The sequence below is a fragment of the Embiotoca jacksoni genome, unplaced genomic scaffold (genome assembly GCF_022577435.1).
Source record: "Embiotoca jacksoni isolate LCO1_2020_lvr unplaced genomic scaffold, fEmbJac1.0.p SCAF_1, whole genome shotgun sequence".
Taxonomy (NCBI): domain Eukaryota; kingdom Metazoa; phylum Chordata; class Actinopteri; family Embiotocidae; genus Embiotoca; species Embiotoca jacksoni.
Window position 1 is genome coordinate 22648435 of NW_027185229.1, and position 20935 is coordinate 22669369.

Genomic DNA, 20935 nt, shown 5'->3' on the forward strand with positions numbered 1-20935 from the left:
ACTCAATGCAGCCAGCACAACCTCCTGGTTACCACAGCAACTCTGACTACGGGGCCTCCTGTAGTCAATCGTCACATTACCAACACATACACGCAGATGGCACGCAGAGGTGGCTCCACATGCGCAAGCAAATACTGTACACCCTCTCCCATATGAGCGGAGCCATTCATATTATTGAACAAATGTGTGCACAGTCACACCACGCCATCACACAATTATTATCGTATTACTGTTTTACCAGCATGTATCTGCCAAATGCTTTTCTGCTTTCAGTGTGAGCAGCAGTGCCACTTCCTCTGCTCAAACTTGTCTTCTGGCAAATGGTTAAAATGGTTAAAAATCAAACATTACATTTCTCCTGCAGGTTTTGTTACTGTCAGATATTTTGAAGTGCCACTGTGATATTGTAAGATTTCTTTGCCTTTATATTCCAAAGAGTAATGACAAACAGTGATCTGATTACAGTGAGAGGCAAACTCCAGGGCTAAGATGGATTTCTGGGGGTATTTTTTTATTGATGTTTGTATCCTGCTCAGGAGTCTCCGCACATAGGCAGGCGTCGCCGACACTGCTTCTGACTCAGTTTGGCCACTTACGCACTTGAAAGGTCACGTCTCATATTGTGTCTGAGTATCAGAAGATTTTTTTTTTTTTTTATTATTACATTTCACTGCTTTGCGTCTTAAAAGCTCCTACATAACTGCGCCTTTGGGAGGCAATCCATTGCGTTTCGTGGCCCATTCTTCTCCACGCACTTCACTGAGCAGGATTCACATTTGACCAACTCTCCCTTTGTGAGACGTGGCTGCAATTTTTCTCTGCTTTGTGCATCTGGTGTTTGTGACATTTAAGTAATTTGGCATGAAGTGCAAATGTGTGATTCATAACTCAACCTTGTAATACAGGCCTTCTTATGTGTTCTCAATGTCCTCCCAATACATTCACAACAAAGAAAGCTGCAACATTTTTAAGCAGTCTCAGCAACAACAAAAAAAACACTATCTCACATTGAATCCTTATCTCCGCTCTATGTTGTGAGTACAGCCTTTGGAGGACTAAAACAAAGACTTATTTCAGTTATTATTTCCCTGCTTGTGTTATTTCTTCTCCGCAGACCCCTCCCCTTCTTCCTTTTACTGTTTCCTCATGAATGTCAAAATGTTGAAGGTTAATAATAAGTTAATTGTGAGCTAGCATGCTTTGACACAGGGCTCACAATCATGCGGCTTGACGACAAAGGGGAAGAATGTTTACTATTGGATCCCAGCCATGGTTTTCCATTTCCTAATGTTTATGATTCAATTACATGTCCATTAGTTCTCTGGCAATCATGTCTTTGCCAATCGGTTCCTTGCTGCACACTACTGTAGCTCTCCAGTGGATGCTACTGTACAGAATATGCCAGATCTATGAATATAGTGGCACACTCAGGTTGAGGGCGGGTACAGTTTGAATGCATCATGTTCATCGATTTATCATACAGATTGAAATCGACATGGGGCATGTTCAGTTTGCTTGATGTGACTTTTTTCAAGATACTTTAAATCCAGTGGAAGAGAAAAAAAGTACGCTCATGATTGTTTGAATGCTCAATGATTTAGTCAATTTTAAAAATGTTCTGGTTCCAGCTTCCTAAGTGAATATATGTTGGTTTTCTGAGTATTGTAGTACATTAATCGGAATATTTTTAGATTTTGGACAAATCAAAACATTTCTGTATGTCACCTTGTACAGTGTAATTGTTTAATTTTGATAACTGATTAATTATGACAGGTTTTTTTCAAGCATAATGCCTTAAATTCTCAGATTTGAGCTCATTAAATCAGACAACACTGACAGATTTTCAATTAACTGCCATATATAACAAAGAAAATTGACTTTTAAAAGCTTGAAAAGTTGAATGTTGAATATTTCTGGTATGATATTTAGGTTTCTGTCGGCTCTAATGATGATTATTGTTCCAGATGTGAAAATGTCTTATCTTCTTTAAAAAGAAACGGTAAATAACTTTTATGAAAGATTTACTTTGATGTCAGCCTTCATCATTGTCGTGTGTGAAATTTCTTCAGCAGAGGAAATCCCCCTCTGAAATAAACGTGTCATATTTACTCAAGCACATACTGTGTCATGCTGTGCTGAGAGGGGCGAGGGATCAGCTTGTCAAAACAGCATCTCTGCACAAAGACTTCTGAGGTCTGCAGCTGATAGCGTAGCAAGAACAGGTTGCAGTAGGTGCTGTTCAGCTGCTTTCGATACAATCCCCTGTTGAATGATTAAACTCACAGTTTTGTTTAATGGTCAGAAATGTGAAAGTTACGATAAACTCTTGAGGCTACTTATGACTAGAATCAATTTTTTTTCTCTCTATTTCAGATATTCACACGCTATGGAAAATGCTACACGTTCAATTCAGGCCAAGATGGACGGCCCCTGCTGGTGACGATGAAGGGTGGGACGGGCAACGGCCTGGAGCTCATGTTGGATATCCAGCAGGATGAATACTTGCCTGTTTGGGGAGAGACCGGTAAGATCACCTGGAGGACACATCACACGAAACATCCCATCCGCAGTTTTGAAGAGCTCAGCTAAAACCATAAGATTGGTTTTTATGTTTGCCCTCAAGCAAAGACTTAAGTTAAAAAAGAGATCTTTTTTAATCAATTTATCACCAAAGCAGCCAATTATTTTCAGGGCTGGTTCTCTTGAAAAGTATCAAGGGAAAAAAACCTATCACAGGGATTCCCCTCTAATCCCTGAGATAGAGACGTGGCTGGGCTACATTACACTCACTGAGAGTCTTTTGATGTGACTGTAAAATCTTAAATCCGTTTAGTGCAGTGAACTGGTGCATACTTTACAACAAACAGGTCAAAATATTGATTTATGTGTTTTAATGTCTCGAAAAAGTGAAATTCTCAATCAGAAATGTTCTTCACACTTTAATAATGAGTAATAACCGTAAAAAACTATACCCTCTGATCTTTTGAAGTGCACCCACTGCGTCAGGGATATTATTGACTAACCTGTATAAAGACAGATGGATATTGATTATGAAAACTTTATTTATTTGCCACTTAATTGCATCACTTGTCAGTTAGGCTTCAAAGCCACATGAATCAAACAAGAGCAGCCAGATATGAAATCAATGGAGGCTTCGACCGCTTCCATTCAGTGTCGACTCTAACGGCAGTCTCTTCTGTTCAGCATTGAAGGCCCTGAAACTTTTTTAATGAAGCTGCATATGCTGCTGTGTGTCTGTATCAATAGTTTATTGGTGCTGGGAAGTAAATGTAAAGAGACAATTCAGAATCGGCATAAAAACACTGTGCTCACGATGATCATTAAACATGAAGCACAGAGCAGAAAGCCATGATCTGCGCCGAGATATTTAAATAGAATCTATGTCTACTCTAAACCTAAATGATTTAAATATATGAATATTAAATCCTTTTAATGAAGGATTACTAAATTATTGAAAACTTTACAAGAGAGTGGTGAAAACCTAACGATGCAGCAACTACAATACATACAGATGACACACTTTATTCACATGACTGTCACAATTCACTTTTTGACATTAACGATTGTCAGTACTTTGTGTATTGAACTTGACATCATGAATGTTTCTTTTGGTTTTGCTTTTTTAAAAGGATTGATCTCGAGCTTGCTATATATGTTGTTGGCAATGCTCAAGCTTACTCGTTGAAAGTCCGAGTTTCTTTGGAACTACTTGAAAACAATGGAAGGTAACAAAATGAGGAACATTTGTCTTTGTCTCATCTTGTTTCCTTTGATATTATACCTTGTTTTTCCAAGGACCGGACACTTTTGTTCACATTACTGCCCTGATGACGCAGATTTATCCTGTTATAACAGCATTTGTTACCTGTTTGCTTCATCTGGCTGGATGCCCAGAAGTGCCTAATGTGCCAGATCAAACATCTGGGGCTTCATGTATCAGAGCATATGCAGAACTTGTCTTTTACAGCAAGAAAACTGGTATTCATCAAGCACATACAAATTGTCACAATGATTGGTGATATACCTCATTACTTCTGCAACCATTTCCTTGTGCTTTTACAATTTATGTTAAGAAAAATACCCCCAGAATGTTAAACATGAACTACAGCCTCCGTTTGAAAGCAGTAAATGACAAAGATAAAGACGAAAATACCTCACTGGCAATAATGTTACTGATATAGTTGTCTGGGAAAGCTTCCCATCATGCACCGGGACAAAGGATTTATGGATATAAGTGACTTATTATGTGAGGTCCTGCATCAGCAGGTTATTTTATGTTAAATGAGTTATTCAGCATATCCATTGTTTTCCACATTACAGTTGTTGTCTAGTCGTTACTACGAGGTTGGAAGCACAATTTCCCTTACGTGCAACATTTTTGGGCTTGAAAAGGTTCATCGGTTGTTACCCTGTAGACTGGACTGCACGTTGAAACTGAATCTCTTTTATTGCTTCATAGCCAAGAACCTGGGATCACCACAGTTATAAATGTTATTCACTTCCTTTGATGGTCAAATAAAGATTTATATTATACAAAGTAGACGCAGCAGCACTCCCCTGCTCTTACATTCATTCACTTGTTAATTCAGCAGTTTAACTTTTTGACGTTTGGCAGATAATACACCCAGCAGGTGATCAGTGAGGCAGTGCTCGAAAAAAAGACAAAATGACTGCATTAATGTCAGAATTTCATTCCGGAGAAACTAAATGGATGGCACTTGCATAGTGATTTTCTACCGGGGTGAACAAAGCGTTTTACAGTTTTTACATGTCACTCACCCATTTAAACACACTCAGAGATCGATGCAAGTAAAACAAGGGACCGGCCTGCGCAATGGGAGCAAAGTGGGTCCACCAGCTTGGACCTGGGTGTTGAGTCTTTTTCATTGAATTTCATATCTTAAGAAATGATAGTTTAGGAATAGGAACAAGAAATTATTCATCTAGATTTAATGCATAGAAATTGGTGTTTACTGGGTTGAAGAATAATACTGTGAATGCACAAACAAATGTTAAGATCACACCCGAGGTAAATCTGTGAAAAACCAAAAATCCAAGCCATCAACAGTATAATTTAGTGGTCTCAAAAAGTATTTGGATAGTTAAACTGTCACCAGCTCCCATTGAACGATTCTGGGATGCCATTGAGAAAATTAATATCAGTCCTGAAAACTTTGCTGGCTGACTGTGCTCGTGTTTCTAAAGATAACTGGATTTGTTTGAGGTTCTTGAAGGTGTTTTTACTTTTCATCTGAAAGGCTTTTTCACTCTTAAACAGCTGGTGAGGAGTCCCAGGCTTTTCAAATCGTGTGTGATTGTTAACACCTTGAGAGTTGTTTCGGTAAATGTGAGTTGTTGACCGTCATGTGAGGCATCAGGCTCACCAGTCATGGTGTGAGTGGGTGATAAGCTGGCTGGGGAGGGATCCCAGGGCTGCATTTTCAGTGATCACCTCCACTGTTTCCCGATGGTCTCCCAGTTTGATTTAGACGGCTTCATTCACTCTTCTTTCCAAACGTCAGTCATCTCTGGCTAAGGCGTTGACGGCCAGGTAGGTCGAGGTGTTAAAGACCACCCAAGAGCTTAAAAGCCTGGAGCTCCCCACCAGTCAGTTAGAGAGGAAGATTTTTGGTTTTGGAGCTAGTTTCTTCAATAAACAAATCCAGGTGCCTTTGGACAAAATGTAGAAATACCATGACCTATATGATTTACATTCTTTTCAGGCGTTCTGACTGGGTTTTAATTTGATTGTTAACTGCTCCTGGTTATACCAACTTCTCTGAAGATACATTTTCTGTGCATTTCTTGCACAGTTGGAATTATTTCACCATGAAAGGACGTGCAGTAAAATTACTTTGAGGCAACTGAATATGCTTGAAGATTGTGAAGTTTGGTTCGTTTCCCATTACATTCAAGTGTTCAACCCAAATAGCATTATAACAGTTGTAAAAGGATGACAGATGGCACTGACTTAAAGATCACATGCAGAACCTTGAGCACTACATATGTATATGTGCTGCTCCAAGCCTCAAGCATCTATCTGGGCGGCAGGAGAAAATGGTTTTGTCTCAAAAGACCAATGTGTAACAGTTATGTCGAAGCTCTCTTGTTGAAATCCAGCCACATATTTAATTGAAAATAGTGAGAAAGCCTGGTACTCAGGAGATGATTCCGAGTGACAACCGAGGAGAAAAGGCGGCAGGAAACAGAGATCCAACTTTATCCCTGAGCCAAGGCTCAAAGAAGCTAAATCTTCTGAATCCAACCTGCCACTGCCACGATAAGCAGTCCCAAGTCTTTCCAAATGTGAAAGAGATATGTTTGCACAAGTATAGGTTCTAGTCACCATGTCATTGTGATGTTCCCCCGATCTAAGTATTAAAGAGGCCCATCTACTTCATTTAAAATCTATACAGCAGAATGCCGGAGCAAAGGGAGCTGTCAGCTGTATTGATTTTCCTTTTATCCTCGTCATCATCATTTATTTAATAATTTATCCGTTCGCTCTCTTTTCCCCTTGTAGGAAGGCTCCTGTGAGGCACTTATTGTCATCTACCAGTTTATTCGGGAAGTCCATCTTTATCCTTTCGCTCCTCATTCCAGCTTTTATTAACCTTCAAAGGGCCACAATGTGTTTGTCATTCAAGGGAGACCATGCTATCAGTAATGAATAAGCAATCGCTCCCAAGTAGTTTTTCTCTCTATTTCTCGCGTAACACCACAAGTTTTACAATTTCTCTTATGTTTGTTTTTTTGGGCTTAATTAAGTTTTAGGTCCCCAGCTGCTTTTTCTTTTACTCTCTGGCTGATAGATTTTCCAACACTGCAAAGTTTTATTTCCATCTGATTAGTAAAAACTGCTGCTGCTTGGGTCACATAGGCCAATGTGTGAATACAAATCCTCAACCCCGTTGTAAATGTCCTAACCTCTTCTTGTCAACAGATGAGACATCATTTGAAGCAGGGATCAAAGTTCAGATCCACACCCAGGACGAACCGCCGTTCATAGACCAGCTGGGCTTCGGAGTGGCGCCGGGGTTTCAGACCTTCGTCTCTTGTCAGGAACAACGGGTACGTCTCAGGAAAGATGATAGAAATACTTAGAATACAATTACATACCTCATGACCTTTTGTCACCCAAAGACTAGAAGTTATCATGAGGCTTTTAATCTAAATTTAAACATTAGATTAAAAGACGGAAAAACAACATGTTGCACTTTTCAAAGGATCAAAACATGAACATTATTCCAACTCTCCAATGAACAACTAATTGCTGTATTTTGAGTCTCTTGTGTTTTTTTTTATCTGTCACCTTTGATGAATCATGACCTTAACAGAAACAGTACTGGTCACATTTTTAGCATCGTCACGGTACGAGAGCCGACACATACCATCTTTTTCATTCAGAAATGAGTGGCAGGCTTCTGAGGTCTGGTAACCTCGCTTCCCCCTAAAAGTCTCTAAACTCCGGAGACGAGACAAATAAACGACACAAAACTGGGAAATACTCGTCTGCAAATATTTCACTTCAAAACTATTTAGAGAGGCAGCGTTGCAAATTTGCCACAGTGTTGTTTTTTTATACATATATATATATTTTTTTTTATATATACACATAGTTATGCACATAGTTTAGCGCCAGCTCATTCTTCAGAAAAAAAAACTTCAAAATGGCAAAAACATCTTTTTAAAATCAGCACGGCTGGTATTGTAGGAGGAAAACTTAGATATTGTTGTAAACCTGCGCTCCTTTTTCTTTTAAACAGACACAGGGATGCTTTTAGGTGCACATCAGTCAGTTATGATACAATCTGGACAAACAGGCAGACAGCAAATCTGAGAGAGAAAGAGATTTGTTTGGGGATGTTTTGGGTTCAGACGTGATGATACAGGTCAGCCGACCAACACGGACGAAGCTGTGTTTGCTGCGTTCTCCAGCAAAGTTTGAGATTGGTCTGCAAATCCCTCTGGTTTATTATTATCTTTATTCGCTCAGAGAAACAAACCTTCTGCTTTTTTTGCCGTGCAATATTCAGGATATGTATCAAAGTGGTCATGACAACAATAACAGTTAGAAACATATATTGACAAGTAAATTGATTGCACTAAAAAAAAAAAAAATAAAGTGTGTAAAGGTGTCCACTCCGCAACTTCAGACTTTTTGATTTTCAAATACTTGCAGTCTTCAAGAGACAGAACATCAGAGTTTGTGCAGCACAAAAGGCTTCATACAGTAGTTTCCCCTCAAAACTGGAGTGTGTGTGTGGTGTGTAAGTCCGCATCAGGTTGTCCAGTGTGATGAGATATTCTGGCCCACTTGGTTCATGATATATCTTTGGGGAGGTTTCGTGTCTATCAATATCAGACATCCAGCACAACCCAGGTGACCCTGCCAGGGTTAATCAAGCTCTGGCCCACATCCCAGTAACATTCACACTCTACTGCTCACTCCCCTTCATCCACAACCATCTGGAGGATCTTTCTTTTGCCTCTCAGGCACTCCCGATGCCTCTGCCCTTGTCTGCCCCGTCACTCCCAGTTTACTGAGAGCTTTACTGAACTTTACTCGGCCAGCTTGCATCTCCATCTTTTGAAATTTAAACAGTTGCCTCAAACTGAGTTTGTGAACTCATGAGCAATGCTCTCTGTGGGCTGTGAAGGCTAATATTTGAATGTATGTAAGGCTCCAGAAAGAGATATTTTATGTGAAGCTTGACTGTAATCTGAAAAGATGGCTAGTGCTGGAATCACTGAGAACTATCACTCCATACAAATTACTCTACTAACTGGATGGCACAAACATCTACTTATTTCAACTCCCATTTTTTTAGTTTTTTCACTTGTGGAGCTGACAGAATTTTTTTTTTTTTTTTTTTTTTTTTTTTTTTTTTTTTTTTTTACAGTAATCCCTGAACTGAACACTTGCTAGTATTTAGAAGTTTGTAAAAACTCAGATTAAATCCACACTCACACTGTACATGTGTCTCAGTGATTGAGCCTCTCAAGGGAGTAACATATTTGTCACTGGTACTGCTCAAAGCTTTTGTTGGACGGAGGGAGTTTAAATGAGGATAAAATGTTATTCTTCTTTCACATAAAGGATGTTAAAATCATACTTTGGCCAGGGCGTCAATCCTGTGTGTCACACAGAAGGCAAAAATATTGCCATAAAGCTATCAGTAAGACACAGTTTCTTTTTACCTTCTTTAATATGGCTGGGTTGTTTTTTTTTTAGGCTCGACAGACTTTTGCCACTGTGTTTTATGTTTACGGGCTCCTTGGAGAGCCTGGGAACTTGTACAGTCCCCACACACGGAGCTTTAACATGAGTAAGGCACACAAACGTGCTCCAGTCTGCCTCGTAATAGTGAATTAAAGTGGATGTAGGTTATTCCTCTGAGCTGTGAATGATTCTGCGGGTACGATGGCGTGCATGCAGCCAGACAAATCATATACTCAACCCCCTAATATGCTACAGAGCCATGCATAATGAATGGAGGAGAGAACGTGGTGGATTTTGGAGGGATCTCAGTCCTTCCACGTTCACACTACCAGTGAGTGCGTCCCAGTGTTGGCTGCAGCAGGATTTTGCATGCTGCCAATGTCGCGTCTGCAGGAAAGTGTCCTTCTTTGTTTTTCTCACAAGCCCCATTACTTTTTCCCTCTTCAACACTAATTGTAAATCCTTTACTACAGTTTCTCTTTCTTAAATATGATTCTCCACTCTCTCTCTCTCTCCTCCTTCTCTGTCTCTCTTTCAGTCTGTTTATTTATTCCATTGTCTGGCAGGCTCACTCTTCATTAATCTAATGCAGTTTGCAGACATTCATTCAACTCCCTGCTTCAGCAGTTTTGTCGTGTAAAGCTGTCGGGGACTTTTCGGCCAGCCAAACTGTCACTCACCGTTATGCCAGAAAAAAAAAATCTGCAATATCCCTGCTACTTAACATGAAAAGCAAAAAAAAAACTTCAATATGTTTCTCCACCCTCATCTTTTGCAGTTTATTGGGTGCCGCTGACTCCCTCCGATCTGCTTTTTAGCTTTTGGTTTGCTCTCTCACTCAGTAAATGAGGGAGAATTGAGGTCACGGTCTTAACATGATTTGTTTTTCTTCTTTGTGGTTAAACAGCTAACAACACACTAAAATGTCCTGAAATTTGTATACGCCCCATTCACTTCTGTCCATAACTTGCAGAATGAAAGCTTTTGCCAATTTTGAGAGGTAATGTTGCCTCAGCGTGGTTCAGAAAGGCTGAATGGAGCTTTTGAAAATGAAAGGAAATGGAAATGGAAATAACAAACCTCCGTGCATAAGAGAGCCATTATCAAGTCAAATGGCTCCTTCAATAGGTCGGCACCACGTGATGAGATGAATATATAGACATGCACCTATTATTGATCATCACACTGTACCCAGCTCTAATGATTTTTATGTTCTGGTTGACTTTGGAAAGCGTCCTTGATGCGAACATAAGCAGAAGAATCATTACAGCCGCCCGATTCACTTTTAGTCGTGACTGGTTTTCTTCAGGGCTCTGTACTGTTCGTTCTGCGTGTGAAAACTGTACGTGCATGTTGAACATCGCTTCGGGTTATTAGTAACCAAATCCAGTATGCGACACCCATGGTTGCCTCTTGCTCTCCAGTACAAATTGTAAAATGCAGGTCCCCAACTCACAACAGTGGCCTTTAATTTATTGCTGTGTGAGCACTCAGTGATGCACTGTTGGAACTGATGAGACAGAAACACATCTGGACTTTTTTATAGCCTCTTACTTTATTTAATACAGCCGATTTGGCCCTTCCGTTATATGAAGGCGGATAGAATCTAAATGAGTACTGATAATGTCGTAATATAAATCATAAAATCAATTCTTTTGTTTTAGTTTACTTTGTCAGAATGAACAGTGTGACGCAAACTCAAGAATGTGCACAAGATTCATTGAGGTTTGTTTTGGAGTAGGAGGTAAATACTTTAAATTAACATGTGTAGCTCTTGTCTCAAGTGTTCTGATCAGAGACACTTCTGATGTAAGCCTGTGATTATGACTCAGATCATCTCATCTTTATTCATGTCTGTTTATTTTTAGTGTGAGGAATATGCTGGCCAGTACTTTTTTATTCATTACTGGTGACTTATTGGGTTATTTTTGCTTTTTGTAAACTACTTATATGGGCATTCTATATCTACATGCTTTACTCTGTGTTCTCAAGGGGGGATTTCTGTTGTTGTTTTTTATTTGTTTGTTCTTTGAATACCTCAAAGTTTTGGACTGTTGGTAGTATAAAACAAGCCTTATCAGTTTGATCATCAATAAAATGGTCATTTTTCACTTAAAAAAATGTTCTATAGAAAACAATTAATGTAGAAAATGTTAGATAGTTGCAGCCCTATTTAAATGCTAACACAATATGTGCACTGAGGTGCAGGGTGGCAAACTCTTGCGAAACAGCCCAGTGTGCTATAAGATAAATAATTAAAATAGAATAATGAAGATTTAGAATAAAATTATGATTATAAAAACAAATCCAAGGATAGTAATTAAAAGATAAAATTGCATATATAAAATATACGCAATACACGTTATTTTGATTTCAAATGTGTACATATTGTACAGTGTTTCGCCCTCTGCAGTTCTGGGGACCGGAATAGATTGCACCACCATCATCACCGATGCTAACATTAGCATCCTTACTACTTGCAGTAGATACAGGCAGGGTGTGTATAAAAAATGCTGGTCTGGTTCACCTGTGTCCACCTTCTGCTCTGTGTAAGCAGGCACAGCAGCAGAGCAGAGAAACAAAGAAATTAGCGTGACTTTTAGTGACAGAAAACGGCACAAGCGAATCTCACCCTGAGCTGAAATGAAACGGGTGCACAGGAACGAAGTCAATAAGTAGTAGTTACTGAACGTCACCGCAGTTCTATGAGTATATTTGTATTATGTTTCTTTTTTTCGGGGGGGGTGTGTGAGTGCAATGGTAGGGGAAACACTGCTGTATGCACTTAATATGCAGTACACTGCATAATGGCCTGATGTTTAGGTAAATAATGATGTATATAGTTGTACATATCTCACACTTGTAAATATAACTCTGCAGTTACATCTTAAATGCCAGTATGCAATGTAAAAGATTCTCAGATTCACTGGACAAAACTGAGTCATTGGACATACAGTCTGTTCTGCAGCAAAACCGTTCAGAGTGAAACTCTTAAAACTAAGCTCTACTACACAGCTTATACTATTCAGCTCCTGCATGAAGAGTGGGCAGCACAATGAAAGCACACACTAGGAATAGGAGAAGCGTAGGAGAGAAGCACCCACAATGACAACCATGATGCACATGTATACACCATGGAGTAAGAATGTGGCACGGTGGTGCAGTGGTTAGCATTGTCGCCTTACGGCAAAAAGGTTCCGGGTTCGAATCCGGTCCTGGGCCTTTCTGTGGGGAGTTTGCATGTTCTCCCTGTGCTTGCGTGGGTTCTCGCCGGGTTCTCCGGCTTCCTCCCATCATCCAAAAACATGCACCTCAGGTCAGGTTACCTGGCGCTGCGCTAGTGGCAGCCTGTTGCATTAATAAAGTGAAGAAAAAAAAAAAGAATGCGATTCATCTTCTGTGCCAATGACAGTAAATATATAATGGCTTCTCGTGCAGGCAGAGTAACAAGTCTGTCGTCATATTTACAGAAGGAACTAGGTCAAATGACTGCATTAACAAGGCACAGGACAGGGTGTTCAACACACATTATGCTTCATGACTAAAGTGGTTCTGCCTCTCTTTCAGCTGACATATCTGCCTCCGCCGTGGGGGGACTGCAAAGCCACGCCGATGGACTCGGACTTCTTCAGCAGTTACAGCATCACGGCCTGCCGCATCGACTGTGAGACGCGATACCTGGTGGAGAACTGCAACTGCAGGATGGTCCACATGCCTGGTAGGAACCAGGAGGGGATCCAGACATTTCTACATTTATCTATAAACATGTGACATGTCATTATGTCTGTTGTCGTAATCTCATCGAGAAATACTTTCATTTTAAGCTGTTCCTGAAGAACAAACAGGTTTTTGCCAGCAACTGCAGGCAATCAGATACTTTCACACTCCAGTGGATCAGAAAACTCAACTGTTTTCATTGTGTTTGTGCCGTGATTACAGACAGCATTTGCTGTCTGCCTCCTACATTTAATCTTTGTGGCATCTTTAGATGGCAAATTGAAAATGAGTTTGGCACAGAGGAAACATTCGGATTCGGCCTCTATTAACACTCACTCACCTGTCCAATAAACATCTCTATCTGCAATCAGAGAGCCCTGTGTTTGCATAGACAGCCTGAAAATACGTCCGTTTGACAATCAGGACTAGTTACCTTAAAGTGATCGAGCAGTTGATTGTTGTGAGTCTGCAGAGAGCCCCCTTGTGTACACCCTCTGCCCCGCCTTTGCTCCTGTTCGTCTCTCCAATCTCTTTGTCATGAGATTGAATTTGAATAATTGCATCTGGGAAATCATTTCCTCTACATCCTCATCATGTCGTTTTCCTATGTTATCCTGATAGAGGGAGAATGATGGCTCAACGGCCCGGAAAGAGAAAGGTGGAGACGAGTGACTAAAAATGATGAGAGGCAGCAAAAGTACAAAAGTTGATTAAAATCAGTTATGAGATGAGATAAATTTTATGAGGAATACCCAGTTTTGACAAGGACAGTAATGACAGTCTGAGACAAGATGAATCCTCAGCCCAGATCTCCTCCCCTTTTTTTCCTTTTTGAAACCATCGTCTTGACATGCTTCCCTCTTTTTGTTTAGACTGAGAACAATGTGTTTCTTCTGCCTGTCCTTAGGAGATGCCCCATACTGCACCCCGGAGCAGTACAAGGAATGTGCAGATCCTGCCTTGGGTAAGGAGATAAACCAGCACGCTGCTTTTGTGCGTGTGCGTGTGCGTGTGCGTGTGTGTGTGTGTGTGTGTGTGTGTGTGCCCTGTTCAGTGTGTATGTCCCACTGTTCAGAGCTCCTGAGCTCCTGATCCAAGCTGATAACAGATAATAGTGTTCCTCCAGCCTGATTGTACCCATTTTCAAATAGTAAACCTCATGCCTGGCACCGAGGCTCTCCTTTTCACACTCCCCCGTCTCTCCACTAACAGTTACCTGTCAGGTCTTTCATGTTTGTTGCTTGTTTTCTTACTGACTTGCAATCTCTCGCTCTCTCACCCATTGGCCTCTGGCTGCGGCTATCTCTCCGAGTCTGTCTGCATGTTTGATATATAATTAGTATTTTGTGTACAGGCCTCTGAGGTCGCTCCTCATCATGTCTTTTTACAAATTTTCTCTGACGCCTTTCACCCAGCTGATGTTTTGTTTGTCATCCTGTAGTGACGATTCATTTTCCCGTCCCTGCGTCCGCTCTCTCTCTTGTCTGTCTGTCCTCTTCATTTGTCAGACTTTCTTGTGGAAAGAGACAACGACTACTGTGTGTGCGAGACACCGTGCAACATGACGCGATACGGAAAAGAGCTGTCCTTCGTCAAGATACCCAGCAAAGCATCTGCCAAGTACCTCGCCAAGAAATTCAACAAGACAGAGCAGTACATAGCGTGAGTCACATTTTTTTGTGCGTCTTATTTATCAAAGGATGAGCTGGGATTTTTCAAAGCTACTTTACTTTATATTCACGTTTTCATTTTATCACATCGATGCTGTTTCTGTGCAACCAAACTTTTACCGCCGGCTGAGAAGCCGCTTGATACGAGGCAGTTAAAAATTTTACTTTTTATTGTCATCCGTCCAATATTGTCATTCATCCAATTTCAGTTCAGTTATAATCTGGTGTTACGATCATGTTGTGTTATTGTTTCACAGAATGTGTTACTGTGTCACTTGGCTCTTACTTCTCTTTCTTCTGCGATGGATTTCTGTCTCTGTGATTGTTTGAGTTCACTGCTGACAAGTGGCTTTATTGTGAGGAAATAAGACATAAGTCTGAACTTTACCACTGTTTTAAATGAATTAAACAACTTTAGGTAACTGCACTCTAAACGTCTTGACACAAGGTCACGTCTCCAATGTCAGTTACCCGTAAGAATACGAAAATTGCCACCAAGCAAATTAAATCGCTGATTCTCTTTTCTTGATTTAACTACCTTGCTGGAAGGCTCCTTAGTGAATGTTTTAACTGATTCACATTCTCAAACTTTGAGTTTTTCAGTGAGGTGAGGAAATAGGATAAAGAGCTCCCAGTCAGAGTTTAACTTGATTAATCAGCCAAGTATTGAGTGTTTCTTGGCAAAATACACTGAAAAGATCAAAAGTAGTTCAAGGAAATACAGAGACAGTACAACAATAGTTGAATATTTTATCTATCACTCCCAGCAGAGAGGACAAGATAATTACTAATGTAGCCAGAGTGCTGTAAAATCCTTCACTCCTCCCTTCAGGAAGTTTTTTTTTGATTCCCTGTAGATTGATATGAATCCATCCTAATCATTTCCTGACCAGCCATATTTCCAAGTCGCGTCACTGTGATTAACATTAGCTGAAGTGTTCTGGTTTTTTTAGGCTGCACAGTGTTCGGTGGTGTGAAACTGAAGTCTGTGGCGGTGGACTGTCTGTCTTCTTACTGGGGACCACAAACAGAAAGAGAGAGACGGTTAGACACCTAATTTAATCTGCTGTTTGACAGCAGCTCCGATCAAATGGATTTCAGGTTACTCACTAAGCAGTGAGAACATCTGACAACACACACTTCAGGATGACACCTCACACAGAAGGAAGCCTACAAATCAGACGAAACTACCCAGAAATGTCATAAAAAGGTGCAACCAACCAAGGGCACTTTTATCTCAGAGGTACAGGCAGTACGATGGCAGGTACAAGTGGCACAGGTTGGAAAAGATTTCTCATTTTCAACAAGACTACCTGATCAAATAGTTTTATATAATTGTATAATAAACTTTACAAACCACAAATGCAGCTTGCAGGTAAATAACTTTGAAGGTTTCAGTATTTGGAGCAGCTAAAACAAATAGAAATGGCAGTTTGAGCACAAACGGAAAATGGAACATATTATTTAACATAAACATATTAAATCAGCTTTAACAACTGACCATTACAATTTGAGATTGGTTGGATGAAACAGATGAACTAGTGGGCAAAATGTAATGGACAAACAATTGATACAACTTTAAGTAACACTGATTGATGAATTGATGAAATAGTAAAGTAGAAATAATGGATAAGCAATTGCGGTAGCTGAATGTGATCAACAGTTTTGATAAAACCATAAATTTAAAATACAATAAATAGCTAAAGTAATAAATAAATGTCTTAAAGTCCCTGTTCTGGCATTGATTAAACCCTAAAACGTATATCTGATCATCAGAATTACTATGGGGGTATATCACTACCATAATTCAAGAGCATGCTCTCTCAGTTTGAGAGCATGATTTCTTGTTTTCTTGCATGATTAATTATTGTAATATTTTCTCTCAAAAGTCTCCCATCGGACTCAAATAGTTGCTGCCAAAAGTCCCCAACCAACAGAAAGCCAGGACAGACATTAACCACCAATGACGTGGTCACTGCCTGCTTGTGGGTGTGCTTGCTTTATGTCTTACAGCGTCCCTTACGGGCGGTTACTGTGAAGTGGATTCGTCATTCCCGCCCAATTAACTTAGCTTGTTTTCTTGTAGGACTTTTGGAGTTGATAGATGTAACAGTGTTTTGCAATGACTGCAACATTATTATTACAGACAGTAACAGATATCTCAATAGGTAACTGCTTAGTTGACAAGGCAATAGATACATTTCAGGTAACTGTACATTGTACACTCCCTAAATAGTTTGCTGAACAGCCTTCAACTACGTACATTCACTTAAAGTGGTTGTTTTTACCAGTGACAGGTTGGGATTATTACTCAGAGTTACTGACAAAATTAGGGAAAGACTACATACAGACAGAGATCTTTTTTGTTTCACTTAAAAGTGTTGTTTTATCTCTGTTCAAAGCCACCAGGCTTAAAATGACTGTTTTTTTTTTAAATGGAGTCTGGTGGCTTACTACAGCTGTTTCTGATTAAGCAAAAAGGTCTAACATTGTGGGAATCCTTTCCATAAAGTTGTCAGACAAATATAATTACCCTCTGAACGTGTCAGACTTTTAATAGTGGACTTTTAGAGGACTTTTGCGGGCGCTGGCCTGCTAACTTAGCTCTGAGTCTATAAAGTGTACATTGTACAGAGGCACCATTTCCCTGAAATGTCGGCTTTTATTACCTTGTATACTGAGCTGTTTCCTGTTCAGGTAGCTGTTTCTTACTGTCTAAATGAAGACTCCTATGTCCGGCTGCCGGTCCGCTTTCAATGCTAATTAGCAAACAGTAGCTTGGGCACAACCAAGTGTACAATTGGAAGGGGGTTCACACAATTAGGTTTTCTTGAACAGTAGACAGATCCGTTGAAAGGGGCCACAAAAGGAGAATATATTTAACTTATTTTCTACTGTGTATTGGGGAAAGGGGAGTCAGATTGGTATTTTCTAAAGAGGCTACAGTAACAGTAACCGCCCGTAGGGGACGCTGTAAGACGTGAAGCGAGCGCACCTGAAAGGAGGCAGTGACATTTTATTGTTAACGTCATACCATGGCATTCTATTGGTTGGGGACTTTTGGCAGAATCATTTCACAAAAATCCAAGAGCACAACCAGAGATCCAAGAGCAGAAGCTCAGGAGGTTTAAACTGGAGGAGAGGACGTCCGAGTGCAAGCGTACAGTTTTGAAAGCGAACAGAGCAAATCCACGAGCGAGCAGCGACTATTTGAGTCTCTCAAACTGAGAGACCATGCTCTTGATTTATGGCAGTGATATACCCCTATAAATTACGTGAAGAAGAAAAATGTCATTCCCTTATGTTTTAAAATGACTTAGAGTTAACTCAAACATTTGCCTTCATTCAGAACATGTGGATGTATGAATATGCAAACAGTCCCTGTCTCTATCTCCACCCACACCTTCTCTGCTCCCCTACAGCTTGATGATTTAGAAAGCCCTGCATGCTGACGGGATTGGTTCCTCAGGTTTGTGACGTGTGAAACTCTGGCTGTCTGAATCTGTGATTTTTCGCTGCAGCAGTTCCGAAACGCAAATGCTCAGCCATGGCTTTGACTGTTTATTAAACTAGTGATATGTCTTGTAGAATATACAAAAAATACCAGCTGGGTTGCTGGTTTAGTTGCGAGTAGCATTCTATTGGAGGATTTGTATAATGATATCTCTGAAAATGAAGATGTCCTTCAGGCTGCTGATCAGGAACTTTTGTTCTAATCCAGAATCAGATCGTGTAAAAGACATTGAGAATGAAAATGACAATGTCAGGTCAAAATATATCCAGTTAGCAGTCACAAAATAAGTTAAGACTGATGAGGGATATCATTGCCTCAGCCGCTTTGACGCAGCTCCTATAAACACCCAAGTACTGCAGAAAAGGAAAGAGGTGTCACAACTTCCAAAAGCTGATAAATGCTGCAAGAAAAGCTGCTGTCAAGTCGATCAGTTTCCAGCAACCTTCACTCGGTACAGGAAATCACAGAAACACAGACATCCTGTTAGAGCTGAACCTCATTTAATGAAATGTTATCAGACACCGATCACTTTCGATGCCGTTTCCAATTATTGTAATTATGACCAGGCGGCCTATTAAAATGCTCTCTAGGTGATGGTTCAACCTCCGTTTTACATTACTTTTCTTGTAAATCTGCATCATATCAATCAGCTGAGCAGACCTGTCCCTCTCAGACAAATAAATTGAAAACATGAGTAAATAGTTAAATTCAGAAAGAAAGAAATGCAAAAAAAACAGCTTTCCTATTGATATATGAAGACTATCATCATATGTTGTTGAATAAATCTAGAATTAAATCATTCCAATATTATTATACAACACGCTGGAGCTGTGATGTATTGCGTGCAGTGTGTGATGATCTGAATGATAAACGTCACCATCAACCAACAACATTAATTCTGTTAACATAATTAACCTTCAAAGTCAGATAAATGCAACCAAAATCTCTCCAATTCCACAGAAACAAAAAAACTTCTTGTTGAACATCATACTGTTGAGAGAACATCTAAACTCATTACCTTTCAGATCAGGTGAGAACCAGACGTTTCCCATCATACCCTGAGGCCGTGCAGTCGGTGAAGAGCAACTGCGGCGCCCGGCTCCAAAAACTGGCAGCCGCATTGATCTTGCGATGTTTTTCGTTGCCCGCGTAAAATGAGCAAGTCGGGATCAAAGTTGGACAGAAATCTTTCCAACATGCCTCGCGTGCCGATCGATTGTGCACATGTCTGTCTCGAATCAAACGATGTCAGAGGCTCCGAGATTACTGTGAATAACTTTGGTCTGGTAGGCGTCGCTCTATGAAAAGTTACAGCAGGCCGTGTGCAACATAACACATCATAAACAATTTTACAATTTCATAAATTACAAAAAAGCATGTGTTGTGCGTGTTTGTTATTATTAATGCCACACTCTACTGGGTGGAGGGATATGTAATAGTGTTTGAAAAACGATATCTACTTAATGTAAGTATAACTCATGACATAATAGTCCGTTTTAGCTTAACTCAAACAGACCCTGCTGTAACGTGTGTGTGCTCTGAACTGAAGGCTCCATTGATCCATTCAAGTGAGCCGGGTCCAGTGTCCTGTTGTAATGTACATAGCGGCTTTCTGGGACACTTAATAAGACAGAGCCGTCGTTGATGTAACCACTGACCTAGATCACCTTACCGGGCAAGCAATTAAGTGCATGATGGTTGTTTTTCAACCTGTTTACGAGGGATGTTGTATGTGCTTTTAATAAAGTCAGTGCAGTTCAACTGAATGAGCTGAAAGTAAAGTATTTCCCATAATTCGCACGGAACATTAAGACATTTTGTGTTTGTTTTATATTGGTACATCTCCATCTTTTCATTATTGGCTGTAATTTGCATTTAGTCATTTAAAGTCAGCCCTCGCCTTCACCGGAGTTTCTTTCAGGACCGACAGACCGTCACTTGCCTCGACTTAAATTTCAGTAATATGACTGAGAACCAAGTGCACAAAAAGAAAAGTACAAAGTCAAGTTGTGGTTTTGATCTTTACTCCAGCAGGGTGTGAAGCCTGAATTTGCCCACAGAGAGGATATTCAAGAATCACAATAATAGTCTGTGTTGCCCTGGGCCTGTAAACTAATCCCTTTTCATTTTCTTTCTGCTGAAGTCTTGAGTTTCAGACTTTAACGCGGAATGAAATCAAACAGCTGTCATCACTTCCATTCTATTCCTCAATGACCAGTCCCACCGACAGGAAATTAGTTAGTGGCAGCCGGTTATTTGCTCAACTTGATGCATCTTCTTTGTTATCTGCAGGAAGTGGAGGCTCACCAATCGTCTTCTCTGCCTCAGGAAAATCTGATAGAAACATGTGTGAAATGTAAACTGAGGCATTTGAATATGTGACTTAAAACCGCATGCTTCCCCCTCTGTTCACAGTGATAACATTCTGGTGTTGGATATCTACTTTGAAGCGCTGAACTACGAAACCATTGAACAAAAGAAAGCCTACGAATTGGCAGGCCTTCTGGGTAAGAAAATGGCTGTCAAGTGTTTTCTTGGGAATAGATAATATGCAGTATTCAGCATGACAGATGCTTTTTATCTAAAGTGACAGTAACGCAAGTGCTTGGATTTTTATAATAGGTGTTCAAGTCCCACAAGACAATAAAACTGTCTCTTTAATCGATCATCGCTTTTCAACTGCGAATATGCAAACATCTTTGTTTTGTGTTGCATTTCCCGCCTTTCAGATGTAAATAAAGATGGACAGTCTGTTTCAAAGCGGACCATTGTTTCACATGAATGCACAGA

The 20935-nt window shown here is 40.2% G+C and overlaps 1 protein-coding gene across 3 annotated transcripts in view; it reads left to right on the forward strand.

The window, feature by feature from the left end:
• Positions 1–20935, forward strand: part of asic1b (acid-sensing (proton-gated) ion channel 1b) — a 148392-nt gene that overhangs the window by 123183 nt on the left and 4274 nt on the right. For all 3 annotated transcript variants that reach the window (XM_069147942.1, XM_069147924.1, XM_069147932.1), the window contains 6 exons: positions 2374–2524; positions 6965–7092; positions 12812–12962; positions 13869–13925; positions 14470–14623; positions 20561–20652. In XM_069147942.1, coding sequence (XP_069004043.1) covers positions 2374–2524; positions 6965–7092; positions 12812–12962; positions 13869–13925; positions 14470–14623; positions 20561–20652 — 733 coding nt within the window. The remainder of the gene's footprint in view (positions 1–2373; positions 2525–6964; positions 7093–12811; positions 12963–13868; positions 13926–14469; positions 14624–20560; positions 20653–20935) is intronic.